This window comes from Siphateles boraxobius, unplaced genomic scaffold (assembly GCF_051911475.1).
Source record: "Siphateles boraxobius isolate OS27281-9 unplaced genomic scaffold, OSU_SipBor_1 56, whole genome shotgun sequence".
Classification (NCBI taxonomy): domain Eukaryota; kingdom Metazoa; phylum Chordata; class Actinopteri; order Cypriniformes; family Leuciscidae; genus Siphateles; species Siphateles boraxobius.
The window spans coordinates 10587819-10606464 of record NW_027509182.1 but is presented as its reverse complement, the minus strand read 5'-3'; the positions used below and the strand labels follow the sequence as shown (position 1 = coordinate 10606464).

The 18646-nt window shown below is 39.4% G+C and overlaps 1 protein-coding gene across 2 annotated transcripts in view; it reads left to right on the top strand.

Annotated features, from left to right (window-relative positions):
• Positions 1 to 14112, top strand: part of kif1ca (kinesin family member 1C, a) — a 65565-nt gene extending 51453 nt beyond the window's left edge. For both annotated transcript variants that reach the window (XM_077206702.1, XM_077206703.1), the window contains 10 exons: positions 2049 to 2124; positions 2562 to 2641; positions 2792 to 2886; positions 3606 to 3689; positions 4638 to 4818; positions 5057 to 5129; positions 7611 to 7709; positions 9799 to 9969; positions 10548 to 10922; positions 11696 to 14112. In XM_077206702.1, the coding sequence (XP_077062817.1) occupies positions 2049 to 2124; positions 2562 to 2641; positions 2792 to 2886; positions 3606 to 3689; positions 4638 to 4818; positions 5057 to 5129; positions 7611 to 7709; positions 9799 to 9969; positions 10548 to 10922; positions 11696 to 12583 (2122 nt within the window). In that variant the 3' untranslated portion in view covers positions 12584 to 14112. The remainder of the gene's footprint in view (positions 1 to 2048; positions 2125 to 2561; positions 2642 to 2791; positions 2887 to 3605; positions 3690 to 4637; positions 4819 to 5056; positions 5130 to 7610; positions 7710 to 9798; positions 9970 to 10547; positions 10923 to 11695) is intronic.
• Positions 14113 to 18646: the final 4534 nt, after the last annotated feature.

Genomic DNA, 18646 nt, shown 5'->3' with positions numbered 1-18646 from the left:
TGATTTTCTCCCGTCATTGTTAAAAAACAAGCTAACAAAATTGCAAACTAGCATTAGTGAAGCGGCCAGAGGGATCTTTCTGCCTCCACCTAAGTTCCGCCCACATAAAAACGTCATCATGTTTACCAACTGAAAAGGGGTCTATTAACCGAGACGTTCCCTATCAGTCGCTCACGTTCAACGTGACGACGTAATTGGGATCCCTATGGAAAACGCCACTGTTGCTGCCACATCCAGCGCCCTACGCAAGACTCTCAGACCCCCAACTGGCTGGGGCGGAAGGGAGTTCAAACTGCTGTTCCGTTATACCCCACACAGTGGAACTCTTGGATAACACTGGGAAAGCCTTTCCAGGGGAGAGGGACGCTGCGGAAGCCACATCCTGCCCAAAGGGAGGTAACGTGGAGAATACACATATCCACTGGCCGGTTAGGGGCAGTGCAACTTATGAAATGTCACTGGGGTGGCTGCAGTCTGAGAAGGGGGAGGCTGCACCGGACAGTGACGGCAGAGCGGACACTGCCAAAGGAAAGACACGGGCTCACCGCAGGGAGCTCGTCGTGGAAGAGTATGCATATGGGATCGCCACAGGGATCACCACAAATGGAACCCAGCCTAGCACAAGTTACACAAGCATACGAGCAGTAGGCCTGGTGTCGGACGCTCTGCAGGTTGCACCTAGAACCTCCGCGTCCCGTCCAGGGAACAGACATGGGGTGCTTCTCATTTCTTATTTGTGCATCCTCGTTTCCTTTCCTAGCGCCTCAGCTCCTCCCCCTGTAGGTTGTTTGGGAAGGACACAAGGAAAGAAAATGAGGACGGAGGAATAGAATGAAAGCTTTTTTTATACATTGGAATACTTGATCACTCGAGCGTCACTTCACAGCGTCATCAGCAGCGCTCAAAGGATCTGCCCTTATGTTGTTGAAGTTTGTTTACTTAAGAAATTCATAATGAATAATAATAATGCAGGATACCCTGTTGAAATATGTGAGATGTGTGGTTTATATAAACAGCAAGGGTAAAGTACAAATTCAAATTACTGTGACCGATGTGAAGGGGGAGGAGAATTTATACGTGCGTCAAATTTAGTCAATAAAACACTTCCGCATAGGATACACCTGTGTATCCTTGCTCATAACTCCTCTGAAAGCCTCCTCACTCCTCAACTCCTCGCGGTGCAATTAGAGAATTGAGATGTCTTTCAAGATGGCTGTGCTTGATTGGTTTCCGGGTCATAGGATGGAGGACAGAGGAGCGAGGAGATGAGGAGGGATATTGAGAAGCACCCATGGAGTTTCCAGAGGTGTGGACACAGGTGCCTTAGGGTGCCCCGTCTCTGAGAGAGCAGGTCCTCTCTCAGAGGAATGGGCCAGGGAGGGACTGTTGCGAGGAGCACTAGTTCCAGGAACCAGGTCCGGTTGGGCCAATACGGCGCAACAAGCAAGACCTGCTCCTCGTCCTCCCTGAATTTGCACAGGGTCCGTGCAAGAAGGCTCACTAGCATACTTGTGTAGGCCCCGGGCACAGCTGTGTGTGTCCGAGCCGAGGGTCCCCTCTGTCAGGGAGTAAAACAAGTGGCAGTGAGACGTGTCTGGGGCGGCAAACAGATCTACCTGTGCGGTCCTGAAGCGCCTCCATATCAGCTGGACCACCTTGGGAAGGAGTCGGCGTTCTCCCGGAAGCACCTGCTGCCGTGAGAGCTCGTCGGCTGCGCGATTGAGCAGGCCCGGAATACGAACGGCACGAAGCGACCTTAGATGCTTTTGACTTAAGGCGAACGTGAGCGACTGATAGGGAACAGTAGTTATGATATTATCGTAGACGATACACATCGCACACCACTAGATGCCGCCTTAACCAACTAATCTCCTGTTGGATAGTCAACACTCCTAACCCAAGTGTGGTTTCCATGTCAGTCAGTTGACTCACACTTCAACCTCAGTGGCCTGTCCTTTTCTAGAATAATCTGTGATGTGGACTAGACTTCATGCTGATGGTTAAGTGAGACTAAACCCACACTGTTTCTCTCTGTTGTGACGCATTAGAGAGTCACTGCTGGCTGAGATGGGTGTGTCTGTGAAAGAGGATGGAGGAACAGTGGGTGTTTTCTCACCTAAAAGAGTGAGTCAAGTCATATTTATTTGTATTGCGCTGTTTACAATACACATTTTGTCAAAGCAGCTTTAAAGGTGCGGTCACATTTACAGTTTCTCAGACGAAATCCAGTCATTTTGATTCAATTGAATTCATCAATCAAGATTTTTGCATGAGGGCGCAAGATTTCCCCATGCTGATTTCACAACGGGTTCAAGTTGGGTCAAGAAAATTTGCTGGACTGTTGACTAACAAAAATCTGTGACTTCTGTGTGAGCTGTGCTTCATACATACCTACACACTTGACGATAGACAATGCCCATGTGATTTCACCGCAATATTGCTAATGTGACCGCACCTTGAGTCTCAAAGTTTCTCTAAAACATTCAAATGATTTCTCTACTATCTAGCACATAAGATGTCCAAAATGCTTCCAGGTTTTTGAGTATGTGTTTTGTCCCCAGACGCCCAACCTGGTGAATCTGAACGAGGATCCTCTGATGTCAGAGTGTCTGATCTATTATATTAAAGATGGAGTCACTAGGTGAGCAGTGAGTTTTTGAAAGACTGATCTGTTTCTTTGTAAATACTGCACTGTGTGTCTCATGACTGTGTGTGTGTGTGTGTGTGTGTGTGTGTGTGTGTGTGTGTGTGTGTGTGTGTGTGTGTGTGTGTGTGTGTGTGTGTGTTGCAGAGTTGGTCAGGAGGATGTGGATATTCGTCTTAGTGGTCAGTTTATAAAGGAGCTGCATTGCGTCTTCTGCAGTGAAGTCAATGACAATAACGAGGGTGAGAAGTCACATGAGTTACATTACATTCACGGAGTCCCACAAAAGTGACATTAAATGACATAATGTACAGAAGATTTCTATTTAAACTTTCTATTCATCAAAGAATGTAGTACATATGACAATAAACTCTCTTGAATCCTTAAAAGAATCAGGATTTCCACACACACAAACAATTAAGCAGCACCATTGTTTTCAACATGATGATGATAATAATAAGTAGAAATGTTTAGTGAGCAGCAAATCATCATTTTAGAACGATTTCTGAGAGATCTTTTGATACTGAAGACTGGAGTAATGATGCTGAAAATTCAGCTTTGATCACAGGAATAAATTAGATTTTCAAATATATTCACATAGAAAACAGTTCTTTTAAATTGGAATAATATTTCTCAATATTAGTGTTTTACTGTATTTCTGATCAAATAAATGCAGCCTTGGTGAACATAAGGGACTTCTTTCAAAAACATTTAAAAAAATCTTACTGACACAAAATGTATGGCTATTTATGTAATATTTTATATACAAATAGTCCTAAACTACAATGTCACATAAGTAGCCATATACTTGTACAGTAAGTTTTATAATACAGTAAAGTTTTAAAGACAATGTATTTCTGCCACATTAACAAGTGATGTTTTAGGCATGACAAAGACAAAGCCATTTTGATGTTTTTAATGTAATCACGTCTCAAACCTAAATATCTGTTCGTGTCTCCAGTGGTGGTGACTTTGGAGCCGTTAGTTGGAGCAGAAACATACGTAAATGGCAAACGCATCAATGACGGTGTTGTACTCAAACAAGGTGACTTTTTTTCAATTAAATTTTTGATATGTTTTTAATTCCATGGTTCAGAATGGAATACTAGTGTATTGTTTACTACACTACAGACCTCGCCGTACAAAACTGCCTTTTATTATTTTATATAAAATGCTGTTATACAGGACTTAACATGCAACGGTAAACATTTCAAATACTTTAATTTATAAATAACTGCAGTTCTAATGCATTTTTAAAATTTGTTTACAAAAGTCTTATAGGGTTAGTTCACCCAAAAATTTTAATTTGTCATCAATTACTCACCCTTGTGTTGTTTTAAATCCATAAGACATTACTTCACATTTGGAACACAGTCAGCAAACAAACATAAAGCATTTAAATTTGGTAAATTGAAGCTCAAGCATGAGAACAAATAGAACAGGTTTGTTCTCGCGCGTCAAGCGGGTTCAGTTGAGCTTCTGTTTGTTCGCTGATCAATGTCTATGTGAATAAAAGCCTAAATTCAATCTGTACGTTATATAAAGCGATTGTCTCTTCAGAAGACTTTGATTAAACCGATTGATTCATATGGATAAGTTTTACAATCTCTTTATGAATGTTTTGAAGCATCAGAGTTTTGGGTGTATAGACTTTCAATGGAGGGACAGAAATATCTCAGTTTTCATTAAAATATCATTTGTCTTCCGAATATGAGCAAAAGTAATGATCATTTTCTTTTTTGGGTGAACTAACCATTTAGGGAAGGAAAGTCATGTTGAATTGTGGAATAACCAGGGCATTGTTCTCTTGTGATATACTTAACTTTTATGGCAAATGTCACTGGTCATCTGTATATCTCACACAGAAAATTGTCATGCTGTGCACAGGTCTGTGTGCTGCACAAATGGTAGTGTGGTAATATGTCATTCCCAACATGCATCTTTACCGTAGCTTGAAAACTTGTTTGTTGTTCTTTGTCCTGTGCTTGTATAGGCAACCGTATAGTGATGGGGAAGAACCATGTGTTCAGGTTTAACCACCCTGAGCAGGCCCGCCTGGAGAGAGAGCGCAGTGCCACACAGGAACAGCAGGGGGAGCCAGTGGACTGGAGCTACGCACAAAAGGAACTGCTGGAGAAACAAGGCATTGACATAAAGCAGGAGATGGAGAAGAGGTAAATACACATTTAACAGATGTTCCTATATTGGTGGATTGGGTTCAGGTCATAGCCTTGTAAAAATGTATGTGAAATGAGTATTAAAATGCATGGCCAAGCTGGTTTTTGGAACAAGGTTGCTGTTTTGTTACTGGTCCTAGGTGATCTTGTGAAACCTGTTTTCAGCTTTTTCTTTTCTTTCAGCAGGCGTTTTCCTTGCTAATGTTTTCTCTCTCTCAAACCCACCCTCTCTTAGACTGCAGGATCTGGAGAATCAGTACCGCAAAGAGAAGGAAGAGGCCGACCAGATACTGGAACAGCAGAGACTAGTAAGAAAAGACACTGTTTAAGATAAGAGAGACATCCAAAATGTGTATGATGGGGGTACTCCAGGACCAGGGTTGAGAACCAGAGTTTTGTGATGCAGATTTAGGCCCTGTTTACACCTGTAAATATATGCTGCTGTGCGCTTTTCTCTCAGTTACAAAATAAATACAACAAAAATGACATCAGTGAGAAAACTGCAGTTAAGTAAAGTCACCTAAAGAATGTCTTTAAATGCCAATCCCAATGCATCTTTCTTCGTTATCAACATGTATATTAAAATCACCAACAATTAGAGCTTTATCTTCAGCCCGTACTAACTCTGATAGAAAATCAGCAAATTCTTCGATAAAGTCTGTATGGTGCCCTGGTGGCCTGTATACAGTAGCTAGCACAAATGTCAAGCGTGATTTATCATTTACACTAGATATTGCTACATTAAGCACCAACACTTCAAAATAATTATATTTGAAATTAGACTTCTTAGTAATTCTGAAAATATTACTATAAATTACAGCAACACCACCCCCTTTGCCTTTCAGACGAGGTTCATGTTTATAACCGTTATCTTGGGGGGTGGATTCATTTATAGTAATGTAATTGACCCTTCGCTAAGCCACGCCCAAAAACTGCCACTGGCCAATCATGTCTTGGCAACCGTAACTAGGCGCGGGAGGTCTGGCAAGCTTTCGAGCGAGGGAAACATGGCGAAGCTTTGTGCGTATGGATTGTGCAAATCAGATACCCAGTATCCTAAAAGTTTGGACGGGGGAGTGGAATTTTTTTCCTTCCCGAAAATCTAAAAGCAAAGGGGAGAAATGACCGGCGCGGATCAAGCAGTGTGGGAGACCCTATTCACAACTAAGTGTCGACAAGATTAACAAAAACACATATTGCTTGGAAGTTGGAAATAATTACGGTTCTTTGTTCATAATGCACGTTTTAAGTGCAGGCCAACTGTTGGCCCTGACTGAGTAACTTTAAACCAATCCGATCGCTGCTCTCCCGGTGATAGTGTTATTCCACAAGATTTATGGATAAACTGTTTGATTTATAATTATTAGATTAGTTTCACATTTCACTTACCCTGCTGTGCACAAACATAGCTGTTCCTCAATTTGTGTGTTTCCCATGTGAATGGTCAGCGTATGAGGCGGCGGCTGCTGTGACTATAGGCTTTAGCTTCAATTTTTATTAAATTATTCTCTAATCTGTTGCATATTATGCTGTGGATATATCCCTCGAATGCATACTGCAGTCCCTTTTGTCTTGCTCTCTCAGATATTTCACATGTTCGCCAAAAATTACTAATCTCATTGGGAATGTCTGACACCGGTGCATACACACTGTAATAGACGTGCTAGACCCGAAAGCTTGACAGGCGTAGCAACAGTAACTAAGGAGGGCGGGGCTTAGCGAAGGGTCAATTGTTTGGGTTTTAGCCAAGTAAAAGATTGTAAAAGTAAGAAGAGATCGAATATACAGCAACCCGAGCTTTATCATTTGTATTATATCTATTTTACCCTTAGATGGGTTTGGAAGTTTTTTGTATGTCCTAATTCGGGGAACAGACACAGTCTCTATATGATGATATCTAGCTGACAGAGTCTCTATGTGAGGGGGTTTCTCTGACCTCAGTGACGTGAGACAGCTAGCAGACGGTCGGTTTAGCCAGTCGGTCTGCTTCTTGACCTGAGCCCCAGTTCATGTTTGAGTTAAGAAAGCATCTGTTCAAATGTGGACATGTGCAATTCAGCACTCCAGTCATGTCACGTTTATTTATATACCGGTTTATACAATAGATAGCTTAAAAGCAAGCAGCTTTACAGTATTAAACTTTAAAAACAGTGACAGTGTCTCTTTAAATTAGAATTAAGACTTAATTTTCTACAATACAGCGACTCTCCAGTGTGTTTATGATCTACTCATGTCTGACCTCAACGAACTGAACAGAAGAAATGAACCAGATATGATTTCCATGTCAAAGTAGGTGGAGCCTCAGAGCCACACCCACCTATTACATCAGACCAATGGTAGTACTAAGGTGTTTACCAGCCGAACATTTAGCTTTGGCAAGTTGTTTCGAACTCCTGAAACAAACTCCGAAAGAGCCCAATCATTCTTGCTTGGGAAGATCAAGATGGGCTGGGGTCAGTCTGGTACCCCATACACTTGTTCTAACCATTATAACTTTTTCCTTTGTTTCAAATGTTTTCACAGTACTGCAAAATACTTTTAATTCTAATGTAATTTGAATTCCAGATTTTTAATGTGGACCAAGCTTGGCATCATATCATGTGTGCTTTGTGTGAGCAGCGCTATGTGTGTGTGTGTGGTGTGCAGAATGGCTGCCTAATGTATATACAGCGCTCCAATTTACTCCGCTAAGCAGTCTGGTGACAGTGAGCACATTGACATAAAAGCACAGTAAATGCAGCTCACTAGGTTTTAGAAACAAGCTAATGTGCCTTTCTGTCTATGTGCAGTATGCAGACTCAGACAGTGGTGATGACTCCGATAAGAGGTCCTGTGAGGAGAGCTGGAGGCTCATCTCTTCTCTCAGAGAGAAACTACCTGCTAACAAGGTCAGACACACACCACTGTAACGCCAATACATTGATACTGAACTCATTTGGCTTATTTACTTGGTTTGTCTCTCAAACACATGCACAATCAACCTTGTTTTAAAATTGCTTAGGTTGTTGATTGATTTAAATAAGCTGTTTTCCCCTAAAGTAGTTTATTAAGTCTATTGAAGCCTCTCCTACATCGACTTTCATTCAATAAAACGACCTGTGGTCTCCTTCCCTGCGTTCCATCGCGTTTCACTTTTCTGCTAACCTTGGAGGATTGCCTTAAAGCGGCTTTGCTATCTCATTCATTGTTCCTTTCACAACAGTGTTGTGTTTTGTTCTCTCTGACTTTTTGTTCTCAGGAGTGTATATATGTATTTTTAATCCAAACTCTTGCATTATAACTTATATATTTACATTATTGTTCAAAAAGCTTTTGTCACAAAGCTTTTATATGGCTTCAGAAGACTTTTTTGAAATTTTGCACACGTCACATGAACCACTTTTATGAGAATATTATGGTGCCTTTTTTAGTCATTTTTCAGTCTTCATTCTCTCTTTGTATTGAAAAGAGCGGCCAGGATGTTATTAAATTCTGCCTTTGTGTTCCATGCTAAAAAAGCTGTATGGGTTTGGAGCAACATAAGAGTGAGAATATGAAAATACAATTTTAGGTTAACGTTTTCCATACCTTGCATGTTATGCTGCTCAATATGCAGTATTTTGCTATAATTTTACATTTCCAAGAAAGAGAGGAAATATTTATTAGAATTTATTTCAAATATTATGTATTACACATCATCTTTAATTTTTCATTAGATGTCGTGTTTGTTTGTGTGTATTTTTAATAAAGTGAGACCATTTTATTTTATCAAAGATCACCTTTAAAAACCTTTTTAAAAAGTTTTTTACTTACCTTTTATTTGTTTTATGTTTTTTTTTAACTTTTTACTCTCTCCATGAATATAGCAGTGTTTGGTGGCATGATGTTAAATAATAAACAATCAATCAATCATTGCATCTTGCTGTCATATTTCTAAAAAATGTAATTATCTTACACCTTGAGTGTTTTTGAGACGCGGTCTTAAAGGAGAACTCCGGGCAATTTTTAAGTTAATCTTGATCGTTAGAGCTTTGTGAGTACTGACTATAGAAAAAAAAACGAACCGGATTGGTGCTTGCTACGCGGAGCTGCGACCGCGAATGCCCAGAGCTCCCACCCAGCTAAAACGGCAGCTATGGGGGCATGGACATAAAGAGCGCTTTTGAGCCTCTTAACAGACACAAAATGCAATTAAAATGTCTGTCCAACATGAACAGGGACCCTACATGTGAACAAGATGCGTTTAGCAACTTAGCCATTGTTTCAACTCACCTAAATAGTCTTTTAGACGGCAAGCTGTAGTCTCGCGCTGCAGTCCCGTGCTGTAGCCGGAAAAGGTAAACAATGTCCAGGTGGGAGGAGCGTTGATCATGTGCGACGAGTCTTCGTACATGGAATGGCATTTTTCTTCAAACGGCCCCGCTGTGTTGAGTGTGTGTAGTCATCCTTGTCAAAGTGTTCACTGCAAATGCGGTAATCTTTAGCGCGTAGTACTTCTACGGGAGTTTGCACATCAAGTTGAAATACAACTAGCCACAAGCTGCAGAATCTCGAGGTCATGGAAAGGAAGACGATGAAAATTTAAGCTCTTATATTTGAGTTGAAACAATGGCTAAGTTGCTAAACGCATCTTGTTCACATGTAGGGTCCCTGTTCATGTTGGACAGACATTTTAATTGCATTTTGTGTCTGTTAAGAGGCTCAAAAACGCTCTTTATGTCCATGCCCCCATAGCTGACATTTTAGCTGAGTGGGAGCTCTGGGCATTCGCGGTCGCAGCTCCGCGTAGCAAGCACCAATCCGGTTCGTTTTTTTTTCTATAGTCAGTACTCACAAAGGTCTAACGATCAAGATTAACTTAAAAATTGCCCGGAGTTGTCCTTTAAGATTGTTTGAGTTTTAAAAGCTCATCTCGAGACCACTGCGTTCTGTTTCTGAACAGTTCATTTCTGACTCTGGCCAGGAAGTAAGTCTTTTGTTCTTGCTAAATGTTTGCAGATGCAGTCTATCGTGAAGAAGTGTGGTTTGCCCAGCAGTGGGAAGAGGAGGGAGCCGCTGCGTGTGTATCAGATCCCGCAGCGCCGACGCATACCTGCCTCCCAGGAGTCCAAACACAGACTCAGCCTGGAAGAGCTTCGCACACAGGCTGTTAAAGAGATCTGCTATGAGGTGCCTCATTGTGTTCCATACGTGGCTAAAAATAGCGCACATTTATCTAGGTTAATGTTAGAGTGAGTGGCCATGTAAAGTGAATAATGTTAGGCTACTACTAGCATATTTCAAAAGATGAGCCATATTTGAGGTCAATGAATGATCAGTGAACCTTTGGATTTCCTGCCCGGCATATTTACGTCATGGCCAGCCGTGTTAACGATCTGTTCATTCATTTAATTATCTGCGACTAACTGACTAATTAAAATTTGGTCAACTAAGCCTCTTCACGTCAACTAACGTCAAAAAAGTCATTTTGAAAAAAAAACTCCAATATTATTTTTCCTCTGTCCCGTTTCAGTGTGGACTTTTAAAAACTATAATTATCGTTCTAGTTATCATCCTTTGTATGAGTGGGTTTTTAGCCTCAGACTCTGATGCATATTGCACCCAGAAACGACAAAAGCTTCCTCAAAACTGCATGTGCCAATCTGATTGGCTTGTCACTGACCATATGTGTATTAATGTCTTGCAGACACTTACATAAGCAGGAGTTTACATTAATCGGAGCATTTATTTTTATTCCTCCTCTTAAGGTGGCGCTTGGAGACTTTCGGCACACACGGCAAGAGATCGAGGCCTTGGCCATTGTCAGGATGAAGGAGCTTTGTCGGACATATGGCCAAAAAGACCCTCAGGAGAGAGAGACTTGGAAAAGTGTGGCGAAGGACGTGTGTGAGACTGTGGGCATCGGAGAAGAGGAGGGAGAACGGGAGGAAAGAACAACAACAGCAGGAGGAGGAGGGAACGAGGGAGGAAAGACTGATATGGGAGATCTCAAGGCTCATATTGACAAGTTGACTGATATACTGCAGGAAGTGAAGATACAGAATAATATGAAGGATGAGGAGATACGATCGCTAAGGGATCGCATGGTGAAGATGGAGAAAATATTCCCTGTCGAAGTTCAGGTAACGCTTGAATACCTAGAATCAGCCACAAAATGTACCAACACTTCTTCTCCCCAGTTCATTTACTAACTGTATGATGGAAACGAAACTGGCAAGTGCCAGCTGAAAATATGATAGACTCGCCTTACGCAACTTCCAGGAGTCGGTGCACCAGCCTGCCTGAAAAATGTGTGCAAAAGTTGTGCTTAAAAATGTATGCGATTTATTAACTGTATTAAATTATTGATGTGTTAATATGGCATCGACTATTTCTGATAAATCTGTCCCGAAACGACACTTCAAAACAAACTGTGTTTGATTTCATCTTGTGTAACCATCCTATTATTAGAAAGTTTTGCTCGTGGAATAATTAAGCATTGAAGAAGGATATATACAAATCATGTACTTGTATTAAAAGCATAATGTCATGTAGGGGGTTAATGCTTTGCATTGGCCGATAAGTGTTCTGTTTGCCTGATAAGTGTCGAGAGCGGGACTTTTATTTTGACAGTGCTGGGACTTTTATTTTTATTTAATCACTGACATTACTATCACATCTAGGAGCAGTTCTCGATTTTGAAATATTGAGAAACAATATCTTTTTTATAATGGAGTAAAAGTAAGATATTATGCTTTGGAATATAATGAATTAAATTATTATTTCCTAATACATAAAGTACAGAAAATGCAATGATCAGGTACAGTAACAAGATAAAAAAAAAATACTGTACACAATTCACTTTGTGTACCTTTAAAATCCAATGTTAAGATTTTCTTGGTATTTTGTATTTCAGGGAGACGATGAGGACATTGCTTTTGGTGGGGCCAAAGATGATGAACCGGCAGCACAAGTCCAACGACGCGATGAGGATTCTGGATACCGGCGGGGTCGCCATCGTTGGCAGTACCCAGAGAAGTACCACGACCCTAAACGGCGCAGAGGAACCAACAATCAGCTCTACACCGCTCCCTCGGGACACTCTCAGAACAACCAGTTTAGTACAGCATCATCTCGATTCTCAAATCCATCTTTCAGTTCTCAAAGCCCTCGCAGCCCCAACGGGCCTTTCATGCCAGGCACCGGACGTTTTTTGCCGCCTCAAGAGAGGAAGCTACAGTTCCCGTTTAAGAATAATCCCCAGCACAGAGGCTTCTTCTGGGGCCCATCTGCAAACCAAGAAGGTGGACTGGACCCATCTGCTCAGTTGTCCTCTGATACTGAATTGGTTCATACCTTTCAGTCTTCTCCCTCGCCAAACAAGGGCCAATGGCCACACAATCATCATCATCAACAACAACGGCGCAATCAGGGTAACTGGGGTAACAGGCAACGACCACGAAACAGGGGACGCAATCCATTCGATGGATATTTAACCAACGAGCAGGCTGGGAACGCGGAGCGTAAAGACGGTGGGTCAGTCCAAGGGCAGCACAAGCAAGGTAGAGCACGCTACACCTGGTACAATCCCAATTTTGCTTCAGACCAGTCTATTGGAGATGGATTCCAGCACTATAACCACAACCAAAGCAGACAAGGTCTTTATAAACACCCCAACTCACAGTACAACCACTACCAGCACCCTCATACGCAGGACAACCCTCCAGAGATGACCCAGTTTAGGTCTGAAGCCAATCCCCATCCACCTATCCCAGATTACAACAGCACCCCCATGGAGACCTGATTTCATCCGATCTTGTGCGTAGTTCTCGGAAAGGACTCTTAGAAACCTCGGGACCCTCAGATACAGTGTTGTGGTTTGTTGTGGAAGGGTTTTAGATGCTGAAATAGAAAGGGAGAAACACGCAAGTGCAATAACAAAGCTGTACGAAAGAAGACAAAACATTTTATGCACCAGAATTTTTATGTAAATATTGCAGTTTCATACCTGCACCGACAATACCTGATTTTATGTGCGCACATATCTATGTGTTATTCAGATGTATATATATCTATAAGTAGGTTATCAATTGAAAGCATATGTATTTGCAAGAGAATTGAGCTTCTTATGTCGCACGGTGCACTGCAACATTGACATTATGCTATGGTTATATGAAGCTATTTGGAGAGTTCTGTTGGATATCTGATGATTTTACATTGTGCCTTCTGAAAAGCCAAAGAATTTGGTGATTTATTAGCCCTCAGACTCGTAACTGCTTTGGATGCTGCCTTTTTTATAGTTGCTGTTTTTCTTCTTTTTTATCTTTCCATTTAAATTATGTCCTTTTATTCTTGCATCCTGAGAGGCACGCGTTTCAGAAATTGTCTTCTGTTGTTAGGGGATAAAAAGACATGGGATACATAATCCTAAAACTTTTAAGTGCTAGCAATTAGGGTGGCAAATTGTTTTTCTTTTCTTTCTTTTTGTTTCCTTTCCCTAATTGGGCGCATCATGATAAAGAGACAATTATTCTATCTCTTCTCTGTTCAGATGCAATCACACTGACAACACTTTGCTGCAGCGAAGTGACAAAGTAATTCATTTTCAAAGAGAGTTGGCAGCAAACAACTTAAGCGGAGTTCAAATCCCACAGCTGTATACTAAAAAGAAATTATCTATCGTTTCATGCAGGGAAAAATAATTGGTGTGATTCTTATTTTTGGCCAGAATAAGCTACAGAGTGGACCAGACTTTATGCCAATAGTCAAATGTCTGATTCTGTGACACTAGCCAAATACTGCATCTTTTCAATGGATTGCACTGTTAACATGGTGATTGTTCTACTGATGAAATATCTTTCCAAAAGACTTTAAGTATACGACAACTCCATAAACTGTTTTTCGTCACACTTTAGATTAGGGTCTAATTCTCACTATTAACTATGGCTTTTGCCTTTATAAACTCCTAATTACTGCTTATTAATAGTTTGTGAGGTGGTTATTAAGTTTAGGTATTGGGTAGGATTAAGGGATGTAGAATATGGTCATGCAGAATAAGGCATTAATATGTGCTTTATAAGTACTAATAAACACCCAGTATCCTGTATAATGCATGCTAAGAAGCAACTAGTTGACAGTGAGAATTGGACACTAAAGTAAAGTGTTACCGATTTTTAGTTTTTAAAGTGACGTGATCTAGGAACTTTATACAGCACAAGTAAAGCCTAACTCTATCTCTCAGCCTTGTTTTCAATTATCCATGTTAAATTCAATATGGTGTCTATCCTGACTAAGGTGACAGTTGATTGAAAAATAAATCATGGGCAACAACCACTGAATTCGTGCTGTGTTCTTGTCGCACCTGGTTAGGACATGCTGTTATTCCTATTTTGACCATTTGTTAGTTCTCAACTGAAAATGATCTACAACTGAAAAAATTAATTACTTTAACTGTTTCAGTTAATGTATTTGTGTAATAAAAGCACAAGAAATTGTATGTGTATAGTTTTCAAAATGCAATACAGACAAATACGTATGTTAGTAGTTGATATTTGCTGCATGCGCTTCTTTGAATAAAATAAATGCACAACAAAAATAAGTGGTGAGAACAGCAGAGGTTAAAGGTGCAATAGGTTGTCTAGGAAATGCTAAATTTAGCCTGCTAGCATCGCAAGCATGAGATCACACCCTCACTGCTAATCGCCGTCCTTCAGAACACATGAACACACACACAGACCAGAATCGAGACTACCAGAGACCACGTTATTGGATTGCTTCATGTGTAATTCAACGGTGAGAAAACATTACTGTAGCCTACTCCGTACAGTGAGTAACATACTACAATAATGAACGTAACAACGCGCTGATGACGCGGGATGTCTGCGTGGACAGGCTGCTCCGAACACGTTATTGTTTTTTTATTCGGACCGAATGCATTGATTGAGCGAACATTTTATGGTCATACGCCTTCCACAGATGATAAAAATACATTTAGACCGATTAACATTGTGATTGCTATCAAGATATGAGGAGACTTTCAACCAGCATAACAAAAATGTTTCTGTGGAGATTCACTTATTGCACCAAAGCATCTGATCATTAGTGATGTGGATGTTTACACGATCTGTGCAATGCAGCACTCCAGTCATGTCACGTTTATTTATAGCACTTTATACAATATATCGCTTTAATTGTGAAGTATGTAACGGTAGCCTACACATTTTTTAAATGTCCTTCATTTTAGAATTAATTATAGGGGAGACCGGGGACAGTTGCAACAGGGGATGGTTGCAAAATGTAATTTTTCTCCAGCCAGAAACAAGCTAGAGTAATGTTAATGCCACTCACACTGCACATGCTTAAAGGACAAGTTCTGTATTTTAAACTTAAAGCCCTGTTTTAAGCTAGTTTCTGATGAAATAGAACGGTTAACATTGAAATTTGGACAAATGCTGCTGCCCCCCTCCAGAGAAAAATCAAGGAGATTCCTGAGCTTCTCCAGGATTTATTGAAGAAAAACTGTTTAGAGTATGAAGGTATTTATTTTCTTGAGCTTTGTTTTTGTTAAACTGTTGTCACTGTTTTTGTGATTCAGCTCAAACTTATATGGTTTAAATGAGTGATATGTTAACTTTAAGGTAGTATGATTAGCATGTATTTAAGGTCATTTGTTTAGCTAGCACAGGAGGTTTTATCATGGCTGACAGGAACGGGGTTGCAACTGTCCCCTTACAATGCATAAAAACAGACCACATATCAGTATTTTTTAGTAGTTTTTACTTAAATATAATATAGTTCAGCAAGGACAGGAGGTTTATGTTTTTGTGTGTGTGCAAGTGCGCGCACTCTTGCAGATGTCTGTGACCATGTGTAACATATTGTTAAAATGAAAAATGATAATATAAATATATAGTTTAAAAATTCTTCCTATGTCACTAAAAGCCTACTGTATTTTATATCAATTTGAATATTTGACATTTGCACATACGGCCTACTCATCTAGACAAATCTATAATTGTCATCTAATCAAAGCTGATGAATAAAAAACACTGTAATATTATTATAACTTACATTTTTGATAATAATCATTTTGCTAACACTGACATTGTAATATATTGTATTTGTAACATGTTGCAACCATCCCCCGGGCCCGGGGTCAGTTGCAACATCTGACTCCTTACATTCAAATGCAATTTGTGAAAAATGTAGATTCTGTAATTATCTTTAAATGGTTTATACTATTAACATACAGATGTAAGTTTATTACAATTGGTAATAAACAATTGGTTTGTCTAATCCAAACCGTCTCTGAATAACAGCCAAATGCAAAAAGTGTTGCAACTGTCCCCGGTCTCTCCTACATTATGGATTATTCTCGTTAATTATGAACATGTATATATATTTCAACCCTTTGCGAAAGAACTGGGTCAACTGTGTCATCTGGGGCTGATCACATTCAAGCTAAATATTCACTCATTGCACAAACTACACAATGTTCATTGTCATTATCATTGTTTTATGAGGGATTTGAAAAAGTTTTTTTTTTTTTGTTGCTACGATCCTGATGACGCTCTTTGATGTAAGAGATATTTACATACTGTCCTGTATATTCAACAAGACAAAATAACTACATTTAAAATGCACATCATCATTTGTTCAGAAGTAAATTCTGTCATCATTTACTCGCCTGTTATTCCAAACTTCCCTTGTGAAAAAGTGTGCTTATTTTTATTGAATATGCACTTTTAGTGTACTTCAAATCTTAAAAGTGTATATTTTTAATAAAGTGTACTTGCAGAAAATATTATTAAAATAAAAGGCCACTTAAATGTACTTAAAGAGATTACACAATCATGTTTCTTATTCAGCCGTGTCTTTAGCCATATAAGACAAATGAAGTAATAATGAAATTACATCTAAAGTTACTGAATTTGGTCAAAAAAGCTCACTAAAGTTCAGCTAATTGCATTAAATATAAATTCAAACTATAAAACATTTTCATTCAATTGCAGTTAAAATCCAAATAAGAAAAAAGCAAAAACATTCAGTTAGCACTCAAGTATATTCTTTTAAAGTATATAATTTCCTTAAGTACTGTTTTTTAAAGTATGCTAACGTGTATATATTTTTCACAAGAATAGTATGCATTACTTTATTCTGTGAGAAAAAAAAGTGAATGGGGTCTGTTCAAGTTTTAAATGTCATCTATTGTGTTCTGCAGAGGAGATAAATGCATACAGGTTTAGAACGACATGACAGTGAGTAAATGATGACAGACTTTTATTTTTAGGTGAGCTATCCCTTTAATATAAGTGTTGCCTCCTCTAGTATCTCTGCCTGCTTGTTGCTTTTTATTACAGTTGTGCTGGAGTTGAGCATATATGTATTTTATAAATAGATGAATATATGTAAACATGCAGGTTTTTTGAATCCCTCATGAAACAATAATAAAGACCATGTAGTTTCTGCACAGGGTTGGTAACTTTTGTGCAAAGCTGTCTCTGGTTGAATTCGGTCTAATGTCTAATGTGCAAGAGGTTCAAGTATGCAGTTGTGTGTTTGTTTCATCAGATAAAATCAGTGGTATGTTTGTTTTTCATCACAGCTGCTTCATACAGTCTGACATTTTTATATATATATATATATATATATATATATATATATATATATATATATATTATTTTTATGGGAAGCTTGTTTCCGCCACAGAATAAAAAATAAAAAAGGGATTTGCAACTTTTTGTCTCACAATTGTGACTTTTTTTTTTCTTTCTTGCAATTTAGATTTAAACAACATTCAGAGAAATTAAAGTTTAAATGGTTTTATTCCGTGGAAGAGACCAGCTGTTTTGATTGGGATTGGCACTAAAAGTCTTCCCTTATTTCTGGATTATGGGATGAAATTTATCTATAACATGTTTTGGGCAGTTTTTGCAAGATTCACTCAGCCAGAGAATATCCTGAATGTCAAATCACTTTTAAAATGTTGGATTTCTTCAAATGTCCTTTGACATGTGTCATGTGAATCTAAAACGACAATGTGCTTGTGAGTATTGTGCGCTGAGAATTTGTCGTGTGTGTGCGCGTGTGTGTGTGATGCAAGTGTTGCTGTGATTTTCATGACATAAATGACACCTGTGACAATAGTTTTCTCCACACATTTTAAAGGCAAGCAAGATACATTCAGTACAGGGCATGTTTCTTGTTTGTTTGTTGTTGTTGTTGTTTTTTGTTCTTTTTCATTTTTTCTTGTTGCATGACAAATTTAACATATTCAGGCAAAATCACCATATGAGGGAGTGCACTAAATGTATATATACATTAGTTCAGGTTAACTAATGATAGTTCTGTCTTGCTAATGATTATGCATGTTGATTTAAAAATATTAATCATTTCGATGCCTTTCCATCTTGCCAAAAAATGTTTCAGGAACCAACTCAGGTGCAGTCCTTACAGAAGTCATTGAGCACTAGAAATACAAAGAGACATTAGAAACAAACAAAGCTGAATACAGAAGTGAGCTTGGATTAGCACTAACCCCATTCAGAAGTGACCCAGGACCAGCTTGACCATTCGCCCTTTACCTTTAAATATGCTGAGAAAAACTGATCTCAGATCTGTCATGCTCTGCATTCACAGAGTAAAGCTGCGTTCACAATACCAGCGACTCAATCCCATTCATTTTAATGGAGAGCTGTCCATTTTTGAGCGACACATTTCTTCGTAAGCGTGTCCAGTGATGTGACAGAGTTGAGATATAGTGGTGCAGGTTTGATACACTTTTGTAGGCCGAAGCCCTGAAACGAGTTAGCAGTTTAGCACTTCCGGGGTCCATTGTCCTGAAGTAAATGTTTTTTTTTTTGGTTAA